At 50.8% G+C, this 19654-nt stretch overlaps 1 protein-coding gene across 2 annotated transcripts in view; it reads right to left on the bottom strand.

Moving 5' to 3' along the window:
• Nucleotides 1-4966: 4966 nt before the first annotated feature.
• TEF (TEF transcription factor, PAR bZIP family member) overlaps nucleotides 4967-19654 on the bottom strand; it is a 24152-nt gene continuing 9464 nt past the window's right edge. Inside the window, exons 1-4 of one of the 2 annotated variants that reach the window (XM_004373899.2) lie at nucleotides 18761-18946; nucleotides 14444-14761; nucleotides 9824-10044; nucleotides 4967-8662 (exon numbers count right to left, since the gene is read on the bottom strand). In XM_004373899.2, coding sequence (XP_004373956.1) covers nucleotides 8447-8662; nucleotides 9824-10044; nucleotides 14444-14761; nucleotides 18761-18917 — 912 coding nt within the window. In that variant the 5' untranslated portion in view covers nucleotides 18918-18946 and the 3' untranslated portion in view covers nucleotides 4967-8446. Of the gene's footprint in view, nucleotides 8663-9823; nucleotides 10045-14443; nucleotides 14762-18760; nucleotides 18947-19654 lie in introns of those variants that run through there. The other variant, XM_004373900.2, reaches the window with a different exon arrangement.

The raw sequence follows: 19654 nt of genomic DNA, 5'->3' as shown, positions 1-19654 counted from the left end.
TTAGGGCAGGATTTCTGGGCTGCTTGGGCTCAATTCAGCAGCTTCTCAGACAGAGTCCTGGTGTCAGTGGGCATGACCCAGCCCTGCCACAGACATGGAACAATGCAGTTTTGGACTCAGATCCCAGGTAAACAGCCAGATTCTTGTGCCCGGAGTGGCCCGGCCCGGCTGCCTTCCAGCATCATCTTCAGCCTCCAGCTACCTCCCCCTCTCCTCTCCAGCCAGCTTCCCCATGATGGGCTTGCAGGCATCAGCAAGTCTGTGAGGAAGGGGTTTGGTGCCGGGGGGGAAGAGGGTGAGGCACCCATCATCACATTCTGGGTCCCAGATGGGTTGGGCTGTGGCACTATCCCATGCCCTGTCCCTTGAAGTTTATAGGGGGTTTCTAGCTAGCCTCTCATAGAACCTCACAATGACCCTGACAATTGGGCAGAGCTGGGATCCTGTCCCCAGGACACAGATGAGGAAGATGTGGCTTGTGTGTGGGTCCTCACCCTCCCACATTGTCCCAGCCTCAGAGCACCCTAAGGTGGGCACCCCATTTTACGGAGGAGGAAACTGAGGCTGTGTCCCACAGCAAGTTGGAGGTGGGACTGGGATGAGCCCAGGTTTCTGTGAACAGCTCATGCCCAGGTTAGGGTCAGGAGCAGCCAGTGCTCTCCCTGAGTGAAGGCCACCTGGTACCCATCTTGGGGTGACTTCAGGGAGGTGGGGGTGTGGAGACCCAGGAGTCCTCAGTCTGTGCCCAGTTTTGCTGTGTGACCTCGGGTAAACACTTTCCCTCTCTGGGTCTCTTATCTATCCATTCAAGGAGGGTCTGGACCTGAGAACTTCGAAGATCCTTGTTGTTCAAAGCCTCTGACCTTGGCACCCAGGAGGACAGGGCATGCCAGGGATAGGACGGAGAAGGAGCAAGAGAGATGGATGCAGGGGCAAGTGAACCCCAGGACCTGTGGGGCCCCACTGGGTGGGCAAGAACCAGGGAAGAGGTCAGGGAGGGGACTGGAGGCACAGTGAAGCCTTGAGGAAATCACTTCCCATCTCTGAACCTCAGTTTCCACATTTACCAAATGGGGTCACTGTGAAGGGCTGGCCCAGCATGTGGGACAAACGTCAGTCTCATCCTTCCCACCCCTGGCTGCCCCACTGTTGCTAGCCAGGGTGGCTGGGGGCAGCCACGGGCAGGTGTCAGAGCAGGCTTTGGTTCTGGCTGCTTTGGCTGGCTGACCTCCGACAGCCTGAGGGAGGACACAGAGGGGGTGTCCTTCCAGTGTGAACAGGCCCAGGCAGTTCCAGCACCTCGGCCAGTAGACCACTGAGGTGGCAAAAAGCGCTGGTTTGGAAGCCACCAGGTGTGGGTTTGAATCTCAGCTCTGATGTAAGCCCTTGGGCAAGTTGTCTGACAGCCCCCTGAACCTCAGAGTCCTCCTCTGTAAAATAGGGTGCTGTGAGGCTGGGACGACGTAGCGGGTGAGGACCCACATACCGGCTGCTTTGGGCTCAGGGAGGATTTGCCAAGAGTCCCCCTTGCTCCCACCTGCCCTGTGCCCAGGTGGGGCCTGCACAGGCTACAGGCAGCAGGCCAGGCCCAAGTGGCCCTCGGCCCCCAGTGGCAACTCCTTGGAGCTGGTCTGGAGTCCAGACTGAATGGATGTTACCTGCCTACAGTGTCAGGGCAGATGGGGGAAGGCGGAGCAATGGCGCCCTGGGGCGCCCCAGCTCCTGCTGACTGAGCCGATGCTTAAAATCAAAGACTCTCTGCTCCGCCTTCTTTAATCCAGGCGTCAGCCAGTGGGGTGGGGAGGGCTGCCAAGTGAGAAGCTGGTGAGAGCTCGGGGCTGGCTGGGGGGCGAGGGGCAACCATCCTGAAATCTGTTTCCCATTTCCTTTGCCCCTCACCCTGTCTCTGGCTGGCAGCTTTCCCAGATTAGCGCTGACGTCAGGAGCTGCCAGCTGGGCTGGCCAGCACAGCCGGAGGAGGTGCAGAATGGCTGTCTGGTCGCTGGGTGCAATCAAAGAGGGGGCGTGGGCCTGGCTTTGGAACGTGTCCCCAGGGAGCCTGGGGGTGGGGTAGGGGGGCTGAACACGGAGCTGTGGTGTCAGACACACTCTCTGGGCCGGCCTTACCACAATCTCACTATACAGAGACCGAAACAGCTCAGAGAGGCAGAGCGACATGCTCAAGGCACACAGCTGGTCTGACCCTGGCTGTGTTCCACACCATCCTGTAGACACCCATCCCTGATGGTGACAGCTGCACAGCAGGAGATGACCATCTCGGTGCTGGTCGTTACCTTCCACACCATCACCATAAAGCAGCTGCCATGTACTAGGCAGCTGCCTTGTGCCAGGCACTTACGTGTGCAATTCTCACAACGCTGTGAGCTAATGCATCGTTCTACAGAGAAGAAAACCGAAGCCCAGAGAGGTGAAGTGACTTGCCCAAGATCATACCCCAAGTCAGTAATGGAGGCAGGGTTTGAAGCCAGGACTGTCTGGCTCCAAAGCCTGTGTCCTTAGCTGCCACATACTCAGCAGAGATGGCACAGCTTTGCCATGTTTTAAGCCCACAGCCCTGGTCCTTCCTGCAGCTGCACAATCTCTGCTTCCAGTAAGAGAATCCAAATGCAGGGGGAAAATGTGGTGGGATACAACAGTCATCCCTGGAGAGAGAAACACAAATAGGGAAGGGCCTCATAGGCCCAGCTGGGTCACATGCTCATCCCTTGACCAATCAACTGTGCCCAGGGCTGGGGTCAGATAACCACATGTTGCAGCCCTCATGGACACCATAGGGTAGATTGTGTGTTGGGGGGCTCTGGGCAAGGCCTTTGCCTAAAGGTTTGACCCCTAAAGTCACACATTTTGCTTTAGGTTACGTCTGCCTCACTCGTCTTCTTAGTCTCATTCCCAGTGAAAAAATTCTTCAGGGACAAGAGCCCAAGGGTGTCATGGTTCCAGTCACCACGGGCTCCTCTCGTAACTGCTTTCCTTGTGCCTCAGCCCTTTGGCCTGCCGGAGGGGCTGTGTCAGCAGGGGAATGGAGGTCCATGGATGGGGATCAGAAGCTACTGCAGGAGTCTTGGTCCTGCACCCAACTTGTATGTGAACCTTGGGGGCAAGTCACATGCATTCATTCACCCTTCTGGTCTCAGCTTCAGTGCCACCCCCAAAAAGGTCTTCCCTGACCCCCCCCCAATATAATTAGTCTCTCCCTCAGCTCCCCAATGTTTTCAGAAACACAATTTACCACAACGTGTCATTCTGTTTTTGTCCGCCTAACGTTCGCCTGTCTCTTCCACCAGATTGAGGGCAGGAGGCAGGGCCGACACAAAACAGATGCTTAGTAAATATTTGTTGATTGAGGTTTCTCTAAACTTTGGTTTCCCTGTCTGTACAATGGGTAACAACATCTTCCTCTGTGAAGCTGAAACGCAATAGGGCCTCTGTCATGGATTGAATTGTGTCCCCCAGAAATATCTGTCAACTTGCCTAGGTCATGATTCCCAGTATTGTATGATTGTGTAATCTGATGTGATTTCCTTATGTGTTGTAAACACTATCACTATGATGAGGTTATATGTGATCTCCTTATGTTGTAAATTCTATCACTGTGATGAGGTTATACTGATTAGGTTTACAAGATTAGATAGTGTCTTAATCCAAGCTCTTTTGAGATATAAAAGAGAGAAGCAAGCAGAGACACAAGGGAACCTCACACCACCAAGAAAGCAGTGCCAGGAGCAGAGCACGTCCTTTGGACCTGAGGTTCTTGTGCTGAGATGCTCCCAAACCAAGAGAAGACTGCTGCATCACAAGGACCTTCCTCCAGAGCCGAGAGAGAGAGAGCCTTCTCCTGGAGCTGATGCTCTGAATGTGGACCTGTAACCTACTGGACTTGAGAGAATAAACTTCTCTTTGTTAAAGCCGTCTACTTGTCATATTTCTGTTAGAGTAGCACTAAATGACTAAGACAGCCTCCAAGCACTCAGCTCAGGCCTGGGCACAGTAGTTACTCCAAACACTGGAAGCTGCAATGAGGGTAGGATTCCCCCAGTTGCTGACAGTGGAAGGCTCTGTCATCTGTGGGGAGGTGGAAGGACCCAAGGGTCACACTGAATATGTGGCCTTGCCCTGATCTCATGGCCGGGAGCAGTCCGCCTGTCCAGTAACTGCTCTGGGAGTTTGTCATTCTACTCCCACTCTGAGGTTGAATTTTAGCATCGCAGCTGTGATTTGGGGCGTATCACCTTGCCTTTCTGAGCCTCAGTGTTTAATTTACAAAATGGCTATTTTTTAAAGAAAATCTACCTCACTAGCCCATGTCTCCAAAGTCCAAGTGCATTTTTTGCCCCTTAGAAACAAAATTACAAGCGGTTCATGTTCCCTCAAACCATAAGACCCTGAGTGTGGGGAGGCCAGGTGGGAGCAGTCCTGGCCTTGAGAGGAAGCAGCACCATCAGCTCCCAGGCTGGAGGGAACAGAGGGGAGGGAAAGGGGTGAAGGGTTTGCAGCACCCATTCTGCCCCCACCCCCCAGATGGAAGCCCGGGGGGAAACCATGCCAATCCTGAGCAGGGGACCCAGGGACCCTAACACTGAGTCACTCAGTGACAACAGCACTGGCACCCTGAAGTGCTGGTACCCTTTCAATTGTGAAAAGTCTCAGGGCCACAGACAGAAAATTTGGCAGGAGAAAAGGAAACCCCCCAGGGCTCAGATCAGGACCCAACCATTCCAGTCTTTCTCTTTTTGTCCATGGTCACTATCAAGGGCACCCAGTTTCCTGTCTCTCTACTAGTTGGACACGTTTTATCTGTTCAAACTGCACTGCGGTCTGATACTTTATTTGTTCTTCTCCAATAAACTGTGAGGTAAGCAGGGTAGGAACTAGTTCCATCTGACAGATGAAGAAACTGAGGCATAGTCAGGTGACCTGGCCAAGGGTGTGGTCATCAAAGGGGTGCCTGGGAGGGCTCTAATGAGCTCAAGCTCTTCGGGTTCGACCCTCAAGCCCCAAGGAAACACCGAAGGGGGGTGAGTACAAAGCAGACAGCCCACAATTCTCTTCTCAAAATATTTAATTTGTTTTGAAAAGGACACATTCCCGGCTTCTCTCCCGCCATATCACTCCAGCCCACCAGCAGTGACACACGCGCACGCATATACACACATAAGGCCAATGGGTTACAGCCTGCTTACACCCTCTCCAGCTAGGACCAAGGGAGTCTTCTCCTTGCCTTTTCCCCGCAACAAAGGTAAAGGAAAGAGGGGCCCACTGGAATGCCAGCTCCCAGGGGAGGACGTGGAGCCCTACACATGGCTAACACATCACATGCACTTAGAAAAATAAAACCAAGTGGTGTTCCGGCATCCCCAAACCGTAAAACAGCAATATCCACCTGGAAGTCATCTTTGCCGTTTTCTAGAAAAAATTATTGCACTAAATTAAATTAACAGATGTTAAAGGAACTCTGGGGTGGGGCTTTGCAATGAAACCAGGGGCTTGTTGGCCCTTTGTGTTCCATGGAACTCAGCTCCCAGGGCCCTGAGTGGGAGCGGCCAGCATAAAGGGCCTTCCTCAGCTGGTTCCACTCCTGCTGCCCACCTCACCCGAGGACTGCAGGAGTTGCCCGTCCAGAGCCACAGGAGCCCCTCAGCAGGGTGATGCCTACCAAAAGTTAAGGTTCACCACCAGGTGCCTTCCCCAACCTCAGGACCCAGACAGACAAACCCCTTCCTTTGACCTAGAGTAAGAGTTACCCAGGTCCTCCACAAGGCTGCTGTCCATCTGGAAAATTCCCTCTCTCTAAATATATATATATATACATATATATATCCTTATCTAGATATACATTTATTACATGTATATGCTTGCAACATTCTAGCTCATTCATGACTGGTCTGTTCTGAGGTTGCAATGAGGCTGCCTCGAAGCTGAAGTCAGGACCCTTGGGAAGTAGATGGCCCTTCCTAGCCCACCTTGAACCCATGGGAAGCCATTTCAGATGGCTTCTCTAGCCTCCAATGTTTTTAGAAGATGTCAAAGACCTGGGCGCAGGGGCCTCAGTCCCTGTTAGCTCCAAGATGAAAAGTGTCCAGGAGGGAGTCACAGAGGTGCATGTTTCTGCAACAGAAACCAAGCAGGCACCACCTCTGTCCTCCTGCAAGGATGCAATTCTTGGGCCAGGGAAGAAGGCAAGCTTACCCGAGCACTTCTTCTCCCCAAAATGCCAGCCTCCGCGCATATCTCCTTCCTGTCCCTGCCAGGCTCCTGACTTGAAGGGGCTCTTCTAAAAGAGTCCCACAGCTGCACTCTTTCCAAGTAAGCACTTTGGGAAGGAACCAGATACCACTGCCTGGCGGGGAGGGAGGACACTGAACAGGCAGAAGGTGGGACAAAGACAAGAGACATCAGGCTGTCATCCACTCACTGGGTTGGCACCTGGGCGCCAGCCAGGGATAAGTGTCCATTCTTTAAAAAAAAATAAAACCGAAAAAAACACAAACCGTACGCTTTCTGGCCAAAGAAAATGAAGAGCTGGGAAGCTTGAGGTTCTTCCACCAATAACAAATGAGAGCTGCCCTCTTGGTGAGGAGCCAGAGCAGAGGGCAAGTGCCGGGCGGGCGAGCTGCCCGGGCAGGACACTGACATGCCGGATGCAACTGCCCTGTGTGTGGTTACAACAGAGTGAAAAGTGTGTCCATGGTTTTCGCAGAACCACAGAGTAGAAGTCAGGGGCCTGGAGGGCAGGGGTGACCTCCCTTGGCCTCGGGGATCTTTGTCAAGTCTCCCAGAGAGATGCATGTACAGTCCCTGGTGTTCCTCGGGGTGCGGTCCATGGCCAGGGTATGTCTTCCCCGGGGCTTCACATCTGTGTTTATGAAAAGTCTTAGAGCTCGGGGCCCGGGCCCCTGGGCCGCCACTTAAATAAAGCCAGTGGTAAGATGACCATGTGTGCCCATCCCCTCTGTCGCCTCTTCACCACAGGCTGCCTGCCCTGAGCAAATATATACATCTGTCTCAAAGGTGCCCCAACTGACCAAAAAGGGCAGAATTTCTCAGTTAATCTTCTCGGCAGAGCAAAAGGACAAGTCCAGTCACACAAGAAAAAGCGGTTGTGGTACACAGGAAGCCACAGCTGCGCTTGAGAACCCCTCCACACCACTGCCAGTCTTGTGTGGGTGTCCTGCGTCTCCTGGGACCAAGACTGAGGGGATCCTAGACACAGGCAAATGTCTCAAGAGCCTGCTATCCTGTAAGGCTGCCCTGCAATCTTGACAACCCCTGGCTGGGCTGCCTGCTAAACCCTGTGGGTGGCTCACACAGGAAGACAGATCCTGAAGCACTGGGAGCCCTCTGCTGCCTCATGGAGAGCAGACCCTGGCCTGGCAACACCAGTGAGCGCAGCAAGAAAAAACAGGCGCTTCTCAAGAAACACGCCCCAACTCTTGTGCCCACAGCATAAGGGGAGCCATGGAGGCTAGTTTTCTAAACACCATGTGGAAGCTGCATCCTGGGATCCAGGAAGTTAAAGCTTCCTAGATGGGGGGAGTGTTCCTTTTAAATCCAAGACTTGAGATTGGTTACTGGGTGATGAAAATAAACAGCAGGCCCAGAGGCTCAGCGTATGGGACAAACAAGAGCTTCAGGTGGCCTCCACGAGTGACCTGAAGGAGACCACAGGCCTCCTGTGCCCTGGTGGTCAGAGCTCAGAGACCAATGGCCCTGGCAGTCTCTGCTCCACAGCAGGTGACATGCAGAGAGAGCCGATGGCCAGGGCCTCCTCCCTGGCTTCCAGACCTCAGAGAGAAGAGGGGCGCAGGAGCTAAGAACGGTGGGGCACACTTCTGCTGTAGGCACAACTCAAACACCATCTAGGCTGCACAGAGACCCGCTCCTGGGCCCACCACCCGTGTAGACACTCACTGAGGAGTGGGGGCGAGCTTCTGTTTCTCTCGAAGCCTTTGTGGGAAGGGTGAAGTGAATGACACACACGCCCTGCCCAGAAACACGCCCTGAGACCTGAGAAGACGTGAGGGGGCCGATAATGGTCAGGACTCGCTCTGTGGAGACAGCCCTGGCAGCCCAGGCCAGAGGCTGAGGGAGAGTCAAGAAGAGCCCAAGTGCTCTGTGACAGGAGAGACTGGTACTCCAGAGGTCCCCTTCTGATTCAGCTGAGGCATCAAAGAACAGAAACTAAGGCCGATTCACCCGTCCACGGAGATTCTCTCGTGCTCCCCACCTGTGAGGAAGCTGGCCCGGGGAAGTCCCCATGTGCTCTGGCCGTGTTATAATGAAGCTTAGACGTGACTGCTCCTGGAGCAGGTGCGCCGTCATTCGCGGATGACGGGTCTTAAGTCTCCACGCGTGTGTGGGTTTCAGGGCGCCCCCAGGCAGAGGTCTGAGGTGCAGGCAGTGCCCCGCCTGGGTGGGAGGACACGGGTTACAAGGGCCCGTACTTGGTCTCATACTTGGACACGATGGTCTTGCACTTGCCCACCTCCTTGCGCAGCTCGGCCACCTCCGTCCGCAGGGCCGTATTCTCCTTCTCCAGGAAGGCCGCCCGGATGGTGATCTGATTCTCCTTCAGGCGCCGGGCGTCCCGCGACCGTTTGGCCGCTACGTTGTTCTTCTTGCGTCTTGTCCAGTACTTTTCATCCTGTGAAGAAGTGCTCTCTGTGGATCTGCTGTCTTTCTCCATGTGGGAACCCAACCTTTCTCCTCCTACCACCCTCCATACCCGACTCCCCTCATAACTCGTCTGATGTGGCCAGAACCAGGGCTGGGACCCTGGGAAAAGAGCTGGCACCACCCTTTCCTCAGGGAGGCAGGATGAGAAACAAAGCCCTCTGGGAGGATACATGGTGGAGGGAAGGAGACTGTTTACTGACAGTCTGCTATGTCCTGCCTCCGCAGACAGCGCCGTCTATACCTTGCCTCACGCAGGCATTCTTGGCAGTGGTTAAGGGCCTGGACATCTGGGTTTAGTCCCCTGAGTACACATCTTGGCACTGCCATTGATTAACTTACTAGCAGTGAGGCCACGCAAATTCCTTCATCTCTCAATGTCTCAGGTCCCTTATCATCACAATAAGGATAATAATAGCAACTACCTCATGGGGGCATTTGACGATCAAATGAATTAGTATATGTAAAGTGCTCATAACAGAGCCTGATCTACAATAAATACCATATACATGTTTGCTGTCATCACATCACTATTAAAACCTCAGCAACATTCTGAGAGACAGGCAGGGTTATTCCCATTTTATAGATAAAGAACCTGAGGTACGGCTAGGCCATAGGTAGCAAAGTGGGGTTTGAACCCAGGTCTGCCTGACTCCAAAGCTCCTTCGAGTTTTTTTTTTAATATAAGAGGACAGGAAAAACCGTGTAAGCCTCTCCCCACTCCCCTGCCAGTTCTTAACAAACCCATCAGCTTGAGATCTGCTCGCTCTTCCCTAGGGATGGCCACAAACAATCTTTTGTCCTTCAAAGCAAGGACTTGTTCAACCCCAGTTCCTGTGGCCTAGTGAGCTCTCCCCGATGTCTGGGCTAAGGCCAGGACAGCAGGTGCATGGCCACAGTCAGCGGTCCCGGGTGAGGAAAGAACTACAGGGAGTTACTCAGGGCCAAACACCACCGACTCCTTTAGTTCTACCAAACTGCTGCAGGACATGGCTCCAGGCACGGAGCTTTGGTTTTTTTAATGGTGTCCACAGGAGGGAGGCACCTCCACATCAAACCAAATGTGACGAAGGATACCACCTAGGCTCTTGGGCACACCTTGAACGTTTACTTACAAGGGATACCAAATTACCTTCTGCTCATCGGGGACAAAGACCTTCTTGGCCTTTTTGATCATGGGCTGGGGCTTTAGGTCCTCCTCCGCGAACTTGTGCTTCCGAGGGTTGAAGAGCTCCCCGCCCGGCACACTAGAGAGGACCAGGTCAGCAGGGTCAGGGTTGAAGTTCACATCAACTTCCACACAGTTGGGGTCGATGGGACTGGGCGTCTCCCTCTCCTTTTCCAGGGAGGATTCTGAAAGACACAGAAGGCAGGTGGTTACGAAGCAGTCCACTGGACAGGGAAGACCCACTTCACACACCCAGGCACCTGCCTGAATCTCCAGGCTGCACAAACCACTGCCACCGGAGGGAAGAAAGACCACAGCAGCATTGCCCCTAGCCATACTGGCACATGAGTTAATGCCACACCAAAAACATGGAGAGAATTCTTCCCTTTAGGAACAGAATGCTCAAAAGGAAACAGAGGCCCTTGAAAAAGATAGGATTTTCTGATTGTTTTTTCCTCCACAAATGTTAAGCAAAATATGTAATCATTATACCTCCTAACTTCCTGTGGTTTCAAAGTCTCAAGTAATAAGAAACAGCTGAGTCTCTCTGTGAACCAGAATGGGTCTGGGACACAGACGCAATAATGGAAATGGCTCCCATTTCTGAGGACCAGAGGCATGCCAGGCACCATGCTCACTAAGTCTCTGACAACTCTGAAAGGGGGTCTGGCGCCAGTCAAGTTTACAGGTGAGGTCACGCAGATGACAAATGACTGAACTAGAGTTTGAATCCAGGTCTGGCTGACTCAGGATCCTTGTCTTCTCTGCCCCACCTGGCTACTGCTTTACAGAGGACTGGATTAAAGTTATTTTCAGAAGTCAAAGGTTGTCTGTGATTAGAGATAAGAGTTATTAAAAAATCCTGTACCTTTGGTCTACCCAGTCAATGCTACTGAAAGGAGGACACAAAAGAATGGTTTAGACAATACACATTTAATGAACACCTACCATGTGCCAGATACTGTCCTGGCAAAGCTAAAGCAATGAACAAAACAGGTAAAAATCCCTGCCTTCATGGAAGGTTACTCTAGTGGGGATGGGTGACATTAAATAAGATTAAAAAACAAACAAATGTATATATGTATACATATATATACACATATATATGTATATATATATATATGTGTGTGTGTATATATAAAGACAAATGTAAACGTTAAATGCCATGTGGATACTTGGAGGAAGAACATTTCAGAAACAGTAAACATCACATGCAAAGGCCCCGTGGTAGGTGCTTGCCTGGTATGTTCGAGGAGGCCAGTGTGGCTAGAGTGGATGAATAAGGGGAGTGGAACAGATCATGCAGGGTCTTTAATCCCAATAAAGCAGTTATTCTCAACAGGGGGTGATCTTGCCCTGCAGGAGACATTTGGCCATGTTGGGGCTGGAGGGATGCTACTGGCATCTAGTAGGTCGAGGCCAGGGATGCTGCTAAACATCCTACAATGCACAGGACAGTCCCTCCTTCCACTCCAACAAAAAAATTACCCAGTCCGAATTTTAATGGTGCTGCTGATTTACCTGAGATGGGAAGCCATTAGAGGGTTCTGGGCACAGGTCTGGCATGACCAGCCTTGGGTTTTAATGGGATCCTGCACAGGAATTCACTGTATCCTATTGGAGGTGGGTAATTACAAAGACGTCTGAGCATCAGAGGAGTGAATGACCAGGGACCTACGTGGTGACTGCAGAGATACTGGTGCTTGCCAAACCCTACACCTGCAAACAACAGCCAAGGTACCCACAATGGGGAAATGCTGTTCGAAATGCAACCAATCAAATGTCAAGATGTGGCTCAGTTTCAGGGACCGGATGGAAGAAAAAGGCCCAGGAACAAAAGGGGACAGTTTACAAGGAGCATATAAAAAAAGAGGCTTGGAGGCAAGGACCGGAGGAGTTCTCCCCATCCAGTGGACAGCTCTGTGGACAAATTCTAGCAATGGTCTCTAAGGTCTTCAGTGCCTCTGCTGGGGGAGGAAGGAGTCGGGGCGGGAGAGCTGAGCAGTCTTATTCTACTAAGTAAATGTATTTTCACCAAAAGACACGCACATGAAGGTCCACGGTGGCACTACTCACAAAAGCCCAAAACAAGAAACACCCCAAATGTCCACTGACTACAGAATGGATAAACTGTGGTATATTCAAACAAAGGAATACCATTCAGCAATGAAGATGAACAAACTACTGCTACACGTACCAACATGGATGATTCTCACAAACATAAAGCTGAGTGCAAGGCAGACATAAAAGAATACATGCTGCTCGTGTGTCTTCTACAGAAGGAACTGAAACAGAGGAAGAATTCTACTTTCATTTCTAGCCTGCATACAACTCTTCAGTATAAATCTTACTTCATCTGTGTTGTGATTTTCTGCATCAAGAGAGTATTCCATAAGCATATTCTGTACAACTATTCTGTTAGTATGAAGAAATTCTGATGCCCACATAATTTATATTGTGTATTATAAAGCTAGGAGCCGTGGTGGAGCAACAGTTAAGCACCTGGCTGCTAACCAAAAGGTTGGCAGTTCAAACCCACCCTGTAGTTCTGTGGGAGAAAGAGCTGGCTATCTGCTCTGTCACATGGGGTTGCTATGAGTCAAAATTGACTCAATGGCACCTCACAACAACACTACAAAGTTAGCTATAAAAAGTTACAAATGAAAGTGATAGTATAAAATTAATTAATTTATAATAGTTAAAAATAAAAAACAGCACACAGTATATAATTCCAATTACAGAAAGTTGAACTACAAGCAAAACTAATCTTTGGTATTGGAAATAAGGATAGTGATTAACCTTGAGGAGTAATGACTGAGCAGGATCACAAGGGGTTTCTCGTATACCAACAGTGTTCTATTTTCTCAACTGGGTAGTAGTTACATTGGTGGCTTCACTTTGAAGCTATGTAAACCTTAAGAAAGAAGGTTTACTTAAAAAAAACCGAAAGTGATGGCACCTAGGTAGTCTAAGGTAAAAGATGGGGGGCTCCAATCCATGGAACCAGCCTTCTAGGACAAGTCAGCTGGCACAAAAAAGAACTGCCTTTAGATAAGGATTCTATCACAATCAGCTGAAGCCTCCAGATCTAACTGCTGGTTTGCAAGAAGAAAACAAGGGGCAGAGGAATATGCTAAATGGCACTACAGGGATCCTGTCAGCAAAATCCAGCACATGGGGAACCTACAGGACAAATTATTTCATTTCTTCAACAAACAAATTGCAAAGAAAAAAAGAGAAGAGGAGAACCTATAAATTACACAAGAGATTTAAGAGAGGTATCGACCAAACGCAATGTGGGGGCCTTGTCTGAACCCTGGTTCAAATAAACAAACTGTAAAACAACATTTACGGGACAAATTTGAATGCTGATGAATTTACTGTAGATTTCAAATGTAAAGTTGGCGTTTTTGTTATGTTTTTAAAAAGAACCTTTATATTTTAGATATGTATTGACATATTTATAGATGAAATGGTATAATGTTTAGGATCTGACTGAAAATAATCAGGTGAGAGAATGGGAAGAGGTACAGAAAGCAAGACTGGCTATGCGTTAAGAACTACTGAAGCTGGGTGCTGATTACATGGAGCTCATTATCGTATTTTCTTTCTTATTTCTATAAAAATTTTTCCACAATGAGTTAAAAAGTTTTCTGTAATGTAGAGTTAAAAGCAATAGTGTATGAGAATTTTATGGAAGTGAGTTCCCTGGGTTCCATACCAGCTCCAGGGTGCTTCCCAGGAACCATCAGCCTGTATGCCTGTAACTGAGCCTGTACAATGCTTTGCAGAGCTCCCAAAACAGGGGCCATGCGCCTCCACTGGTGGGCTCATGTCCAAGTGGCATGAAAACAAACAAACAACAAACTGCCTGAGGTAAACCAGAAAGAAGACGTGTAGATGAAGGAAGGACCCTTAAGATGTTGCTGCCCTGGCCGGGCGGCAGGAATGCCTTCTTCATGCTAGAGTCTACGTGGTACCTGGTTATAGAGTCAGACATCCTGGGTTCAAGTGCTGCCTCCACAACCTACCTGCTGTGTGCCCTTGGGCAAGTTACTTAACTTCTCTGTGCCTCAGTTTCCTCATCTATAAAATAGCAATAATAGTACCAATCCTATAAGGTTCTTATAGGGATTACATGTTAATGCCGGGCACAGAATAAGTGTCAAATAAATGTTAGCTATAATAATAGCGATAATAATAAGCAATATTACTATTGCTTGAGCCTCCCGATCATCTGCAGCCAAGTGCATGTCGGGGCAAAGAGCAGGGCTGAGGAAACACAGACGGGAAGCCTCAGACTGGATCGGCTCCTGCCCCACCATCCTGACCATCTGCAGCACGCCAACCAGCAGAGAGGCTCTGACTGCCGCTAATGTGGCTCCTATTTTTATCTCCAGCCTCGGGGGACTGTGCTGAAGAGTGGCGAGCAGAGGGTTTCCCACACAGCAAGCCCACCAGGACCTCCCCTCAAGAGAAAGGGCCCTCTGGGAGTGTGGACACAAGCAGGCCTCGGTGGGAAGTTGGACTGACTCCCTTGGATGGGGACTGGCAGGTGGCCCTGTCCAAAGGCCTGTCACCAACCTGTGCTGGACACGGTTTCAGAGGGCTGAAAGACAGTGGTAGAGGAGGATGGTGGGGATGCAGTGGAGGAGTTGGCCGACTCCTTCCCTTCCAGCTCAGCCACAGGCAGCAGCAGGTTCTGGACCAGGTGGGTGGGGCTGGCAGGGATGCCATTCTCCAGCAGGAACTCATCCAGGTCCATGTACTCCAGGTGGAAAGACTCGCCGTCATATGGGATGGTCTTGTCCCAGATGGGTGGCATGAGGGAGGCAGAGACAGCCATGGTGCTGGCTGCCGCGGCCTCGTCCTCCTCCAGCTTTTCTTTCCCCTTCTCCTTATCTGCAGACACAAAATCTGTGATGAGACGCCACGCAAGTGGGTAACGCAATCTCAGGATATGAGCAGTTAGCCGCAGGGGGATGACCCATCTCCGCATCCCGATTCCATCTTGTGCATTCCAGAAACCCAGCCTGTGCTTCCGGTATAACCTGGCTTGACCAGGCCTGGCATCACGCCCTCATCCAGGCCTGGGCTTCCCAGGTGCTCATGGAAAGGGCAAGCTCTGAGCCCCGGATCTGGTCCCAGGTAAATTCAGAATGGGCTGCAGGATGAGCAGCTGCAGGGGAGAGGTGCCAAGGAAGGAAATGGAGTTTCTGGCCCTATCTTGACACTTTGGATGGAAAGGGCTGAGATCTGCAGGTCAAGAACTGTTGTGTTTTCCTGTCCCTTCCAGTTATGCCTCTTCACACAACAGGCCTAGGGCTGGAATCCCAGCCCTGCCACCCACTTGCTCTGTGACTTCAGCCATGTTACTTAACCTCTCTGAGCCTCAGTGTTCTCCTCTGTAAATAAGAATAGAACAGTCTCTTTTGTGAAGATTAACGATCACATGAGGAAGTGTCTTGCTGAGTGCCTGGCACCCAACAGACACTCATTATTACTATAAGCTCGTTGAGGGTAGGAACTATTCTGATTCATTTCTAGATCCTGAGGGGCAACACAGGGCCAGGCAGACAGAAGGTGATGGGAAAATGTGTAGTCCCCAACTTACAATGTATAATATTTAAGTTACGATGAACCACACTTATGATTATTTTTTCTTTTTTCATACATCTTATTGTTAGTAATATATACCACAAACAACGTTGCAACACATAATTTGCTGATGTTAACATTCTCAGATGTTCACTTGCAAATGTTCAAAGAAATAAACGTCGAATTTATAAAAATACTGATAATAAAAGGCAATAATAGTGAAAATTTTTTAAAAAAAGAGATACTTGACTTACTTCAGAACCAACTTACGACAGAGTTATCGGAATGGAACCCTGTCATAAGTCGGAGACTATACGTATATCCAATGAATGAGTGCTGGATTTGCAAACAGACTCCCTTCTGATTTTTTAATAGAGAGGGCCTAGAACTGTCTTTGCAGGGTCTTTTCCCAAGCAACCATTTCAAGAGCCCTCTATCCCAGAATCAGCAGGAGAGGCTGAAGGCAGGTACGTTTTCCGGGAGGAAGAAGAGGGGTGGAGCTAAAGGAAAAAGACTGCTCCCATTCAAACCAAAATGAATCAATTTCGTGGGGACCAGATCCCACCTAAATCTCTCAAAAAGTTATGCCTGTGGATATTCAAGAGAGGGCGATTAAAAAAAAGACAAGAAAGAAATGTGAAACGGCTGGAAGGAAATCAAAGTGACAGGGAGGGGAATGGGAGATAAACTCATGACAAGTTCATAACGGGTTTTCAAAACTGAGGGAGACAACTCTGAAGTCTGGATTCTGAAGTGAAAAGGAGAAATCAAATATGATTACACTGGAAACAAGCCAGTCACGCATGGACTCCTAGACCACAGGAGCCAAAAAGCAACCTGTTGGTCCAATAAAAATGGACACACCCAACGAGTTAAGAAGCTGGAGCTTTCAACAAACAGAACTTGGTCACGACTTCTAATGTGAATTAACTTGAATTCTTGCAACTCCTTTCTGTTCCAGGCTTTGGTTTATAACCAGTTGGGAACTAAAAACGCCAAGCCGTGGTGGGCTGGGCAGGTCAGATGACCTCCCTGCTCTCCTCCCCTGAGGCCTGGGCTCCACATTCTGTTCAGAAATGACTCTGACCTATGTTGGGTGGGGTCGCTTGGGAATCAAAGGAGATGGGAGAAGGGAGACAGAAAAGAAGCCATACTGACGGACAAGCAAGAGTAAGTTCCAGGTTTTGCCTGGCCTAAGCAAAGATATCACTTTGAGGACTAAGCAAAGATATCACTTTGAGGACTAAGGTGTGCCTGACCCAAGCCATGGTGTTTTCAATCGCCTCATATGCATGCAAATGCTGGACAATGAATAAGGAAGACCAAAGAAAAATTGACGCCTTTGAGTTGCGGTGCTGGCGAAGAATACTGAATATAGCATGGACTGCCAAAAGAATGAACAAATCTGTCTTGGAAGAAGTACAACCAGAATGCTTCTTGGAAGCGAGGGTGGCAAAACTTCATCTTGCATATTTTGGACATGTTATTAGCAGGGAACAATCCCTGGAGAAGGACATCATACTTGGTAGAGAGTGAAAAAGAAGAAGACCCTCAATGAGACCTATAGACACAGTGGCTGCAACAATGGGCTCAAGCGTAACAATGATCATGAGGATGGTGCAGGACCAAGCAGTGTTTTGTTCTGTTGTACATAGGGTCGCTGTGAGTTGGAACTGACTAGACAACACCTGACAACAAGAAGCAATTAATGGTATTTTAAGTCAGAGTTCTTTTGTAAAATGAAGTTTTAAGTTGTAAGGGACAATACAGGTGTAAACCCATCACTCAGGTCACTGGGATTAACACCAGTGGTTGCCAGTGTGATACAGTAGAAAGAGCATGGGACTGAGACTCATAGGCCTCACTGTGTGACCTTGGGGAAGCACCTTTACCTGTATGAGCATCAGTTTTCCTCATCTGGAAAGCAGGGATAATGCCCAACAGGTCTGTTGTGGAAGACTAAAGGAACTAAGACTATGTTGAAATGCTTTGCGAGCCTTCTGCAAATATAAGGTAGGATTGTTATTATGGATGGTTACTATTTTAACCAAGAACCTGCCGTGTGTATATACCTGTCCTTGCTTGCAGCCTGCCTCAGCCCCATATTTGGAATAAAGCATCTCCTTAAAAACAAACAACAGGAGTTTGTGGACATGAGACTCCAAAGCAGGAGGAGAGAGCCTGGCCTCACCTGATGTGCTGAAACTATATATAACCCAAGAGAGACAGCCATAGGGATGGGAAGCTCAGAACACACCCAGGAAATGAAGAGAAATGCCATTTTTAAAGAGAAAATTAATTTTCCAGGATAGGCGACTCAGAAGGCCTATCCTTCCCAAATCCCTGAATCACACTAAAGGTTCTTAGAAATTCAAAGGTCTCGGACTGAAAGCATACCTCATCACACCTACAATTCCACAATAGGTGGCACTCCTCCCGCTCCCTGAACCTCATGCTCCCAGGCCAAAAAACAAGGCCAAACCTGCTTTTCACATATACCCCAGGGACCTTTGTGGCCCCAAAGTCTAGGGTCCATCCCAAACAACAAGGTTCGGGCCTCAGTGGTCTCACTCTGAATCGCATCCCTTGTACCTGCCTCACCCAAGCCTCGCCCGCAGAAGGTGCCCGAATCCCTTCTTCCGACACCCCTCCCCCACTCCACACCTCAGCAGCAGCCGGGAGACACATTCCCAGAAATCTCCAGTATGTATCTAGTAGCTGGGGATCCTCACACACAAGGATGAAGACACGGCCCTCCTCCCAGAAAGGGGGGCAGACCATAAACACAGACAATTATCAGCTACTGTATATATATCGGCGCTTCTCAAACTTTAGTGGACTTTAGAATCACGGGGGTTGAGGGCTTCAAATTGCAGATTCCTGCCCCAGGAGTCGCAGATTCGGGAAGCAAAGGGTACGACCCAGAAAGCGGCATTTTAAACAAGCATACCGAGTGATTCTGATGCGGGCGTCCCCAGAGAAGGTGCCTTACCCAGGAGGGTCATTTAAGTGCAGCTATCTACTCTCCATTAGCCTCCTCCGGGCCCCTCCCACGAACACCCTCATCGCAACCCCATCCTAACCTCTCCTGATCATTCCCCGTCATATTCATCTTCTTTCAACTCTCCCCTGACCTAATCCCAAGCCCCTTGCCTCGCCCTCCAGGCTCGCGTCATCTCTGACTCCTACCCCCTCCGTTAGACCCCTTCACTCTGACCTCCGACCTCCCAGTCCCGCCCTCACGAGGCCCCGCCCCCAGAAGCCCCGCCCCCCAAGACCGCGCGGACACCGCCCCCCCCTCACCGAGGCGCGCCTCGCGCGGGGGGTTCTCCATCAGCTTCTTCAGGACCAGCGGGAAGGAGCCGGGCAGGCCCCTTTCCCCAGCTGCACGCCCTGGCCCCAAGCCTAGCCCTGACTGCGACTCCCCTGGCGGCTTCTTTCCGCCGCCCGCGTCGGACATCGTGCCCCGCGCTCTGCTAGGGCGCCGCGCCTCCCCCGCCCGCCCCCCAAGATGGGCCGGAGCCTTGCGACCCGCCGCAGCTGCCGACTCGGGCAGCTACTGCGCAGGCGCCCGGCGGCACCTCCGCCTCTCTCAATCTCTACCCCGCCTGCGGACCGGCTCTGGCTCATTAATTATTCATGAGGCAGGGGACAGCGTCCCCGGATCGCGGCTTCCGATTGGCCCACCCTGGATGAAGGGCAGGCGCAGCTTTCCGGGCCATGATTGGTTAGGCAGCTGGGGTACGCGAGACACGTGCGGGGCCAGGTGAGGACCGACGCCAAAGGCCCCGCCCCGTCCGCCCTGTGTCACCTGATTGGCGCCTGATGGGGTAGGTGTCATAGGCTTTCTTCAACTGCAGCCCCTTCTCCTCTACCAGTGATTTCACCTTCTCTTCCCTCTTCATACCCCTCCCCCCACCCTTCTGCCAGACAGCGGTAATCTCTTTCTTCTCCCTCTCATCCCAGTCTCGCACCCTCCCGGACGGGCCACTGGAGGGAGGCGGGGCTGGGAGCGGACCGACCAGACGAGAGAACCAATCAGAGAGCCCGCTCGGGTTGCGCTGAAGGCCCCCCGAGGGTCACGTGGAGCCGCAGCCGAGGTTGGCTGCGTGGGGCGGGGCAAGAGTAGAGGCGCGGGAGCAGCCAATGCGGGCGGGGGCGGGGCCCGGTTTGTGCACGAGGCGCAGCACGTGCGGG

Source organism: Trichechus manatus, unplaced genomic scaffold (genome assembly GCF_000243295.1).
Source record: "Trichechus manatus latirostris isolate Lorelei unplaced genomic scaffold, TriManLat1.0 scaffold00027, whole genome shotgun sequence".
In the NCBI taxonomy this organism is placed as follows: domain Eukaryota; kingdom Metazoa; phylum Chordata; class Mammalia; order Sirenia; family Trichechidae; genus Trichechus; species Trichechus manatus.
Note: the sequence above shows the minus strand (reverse complement) of the source record. Positions and strands in the feature narration are given on the sequence as shown.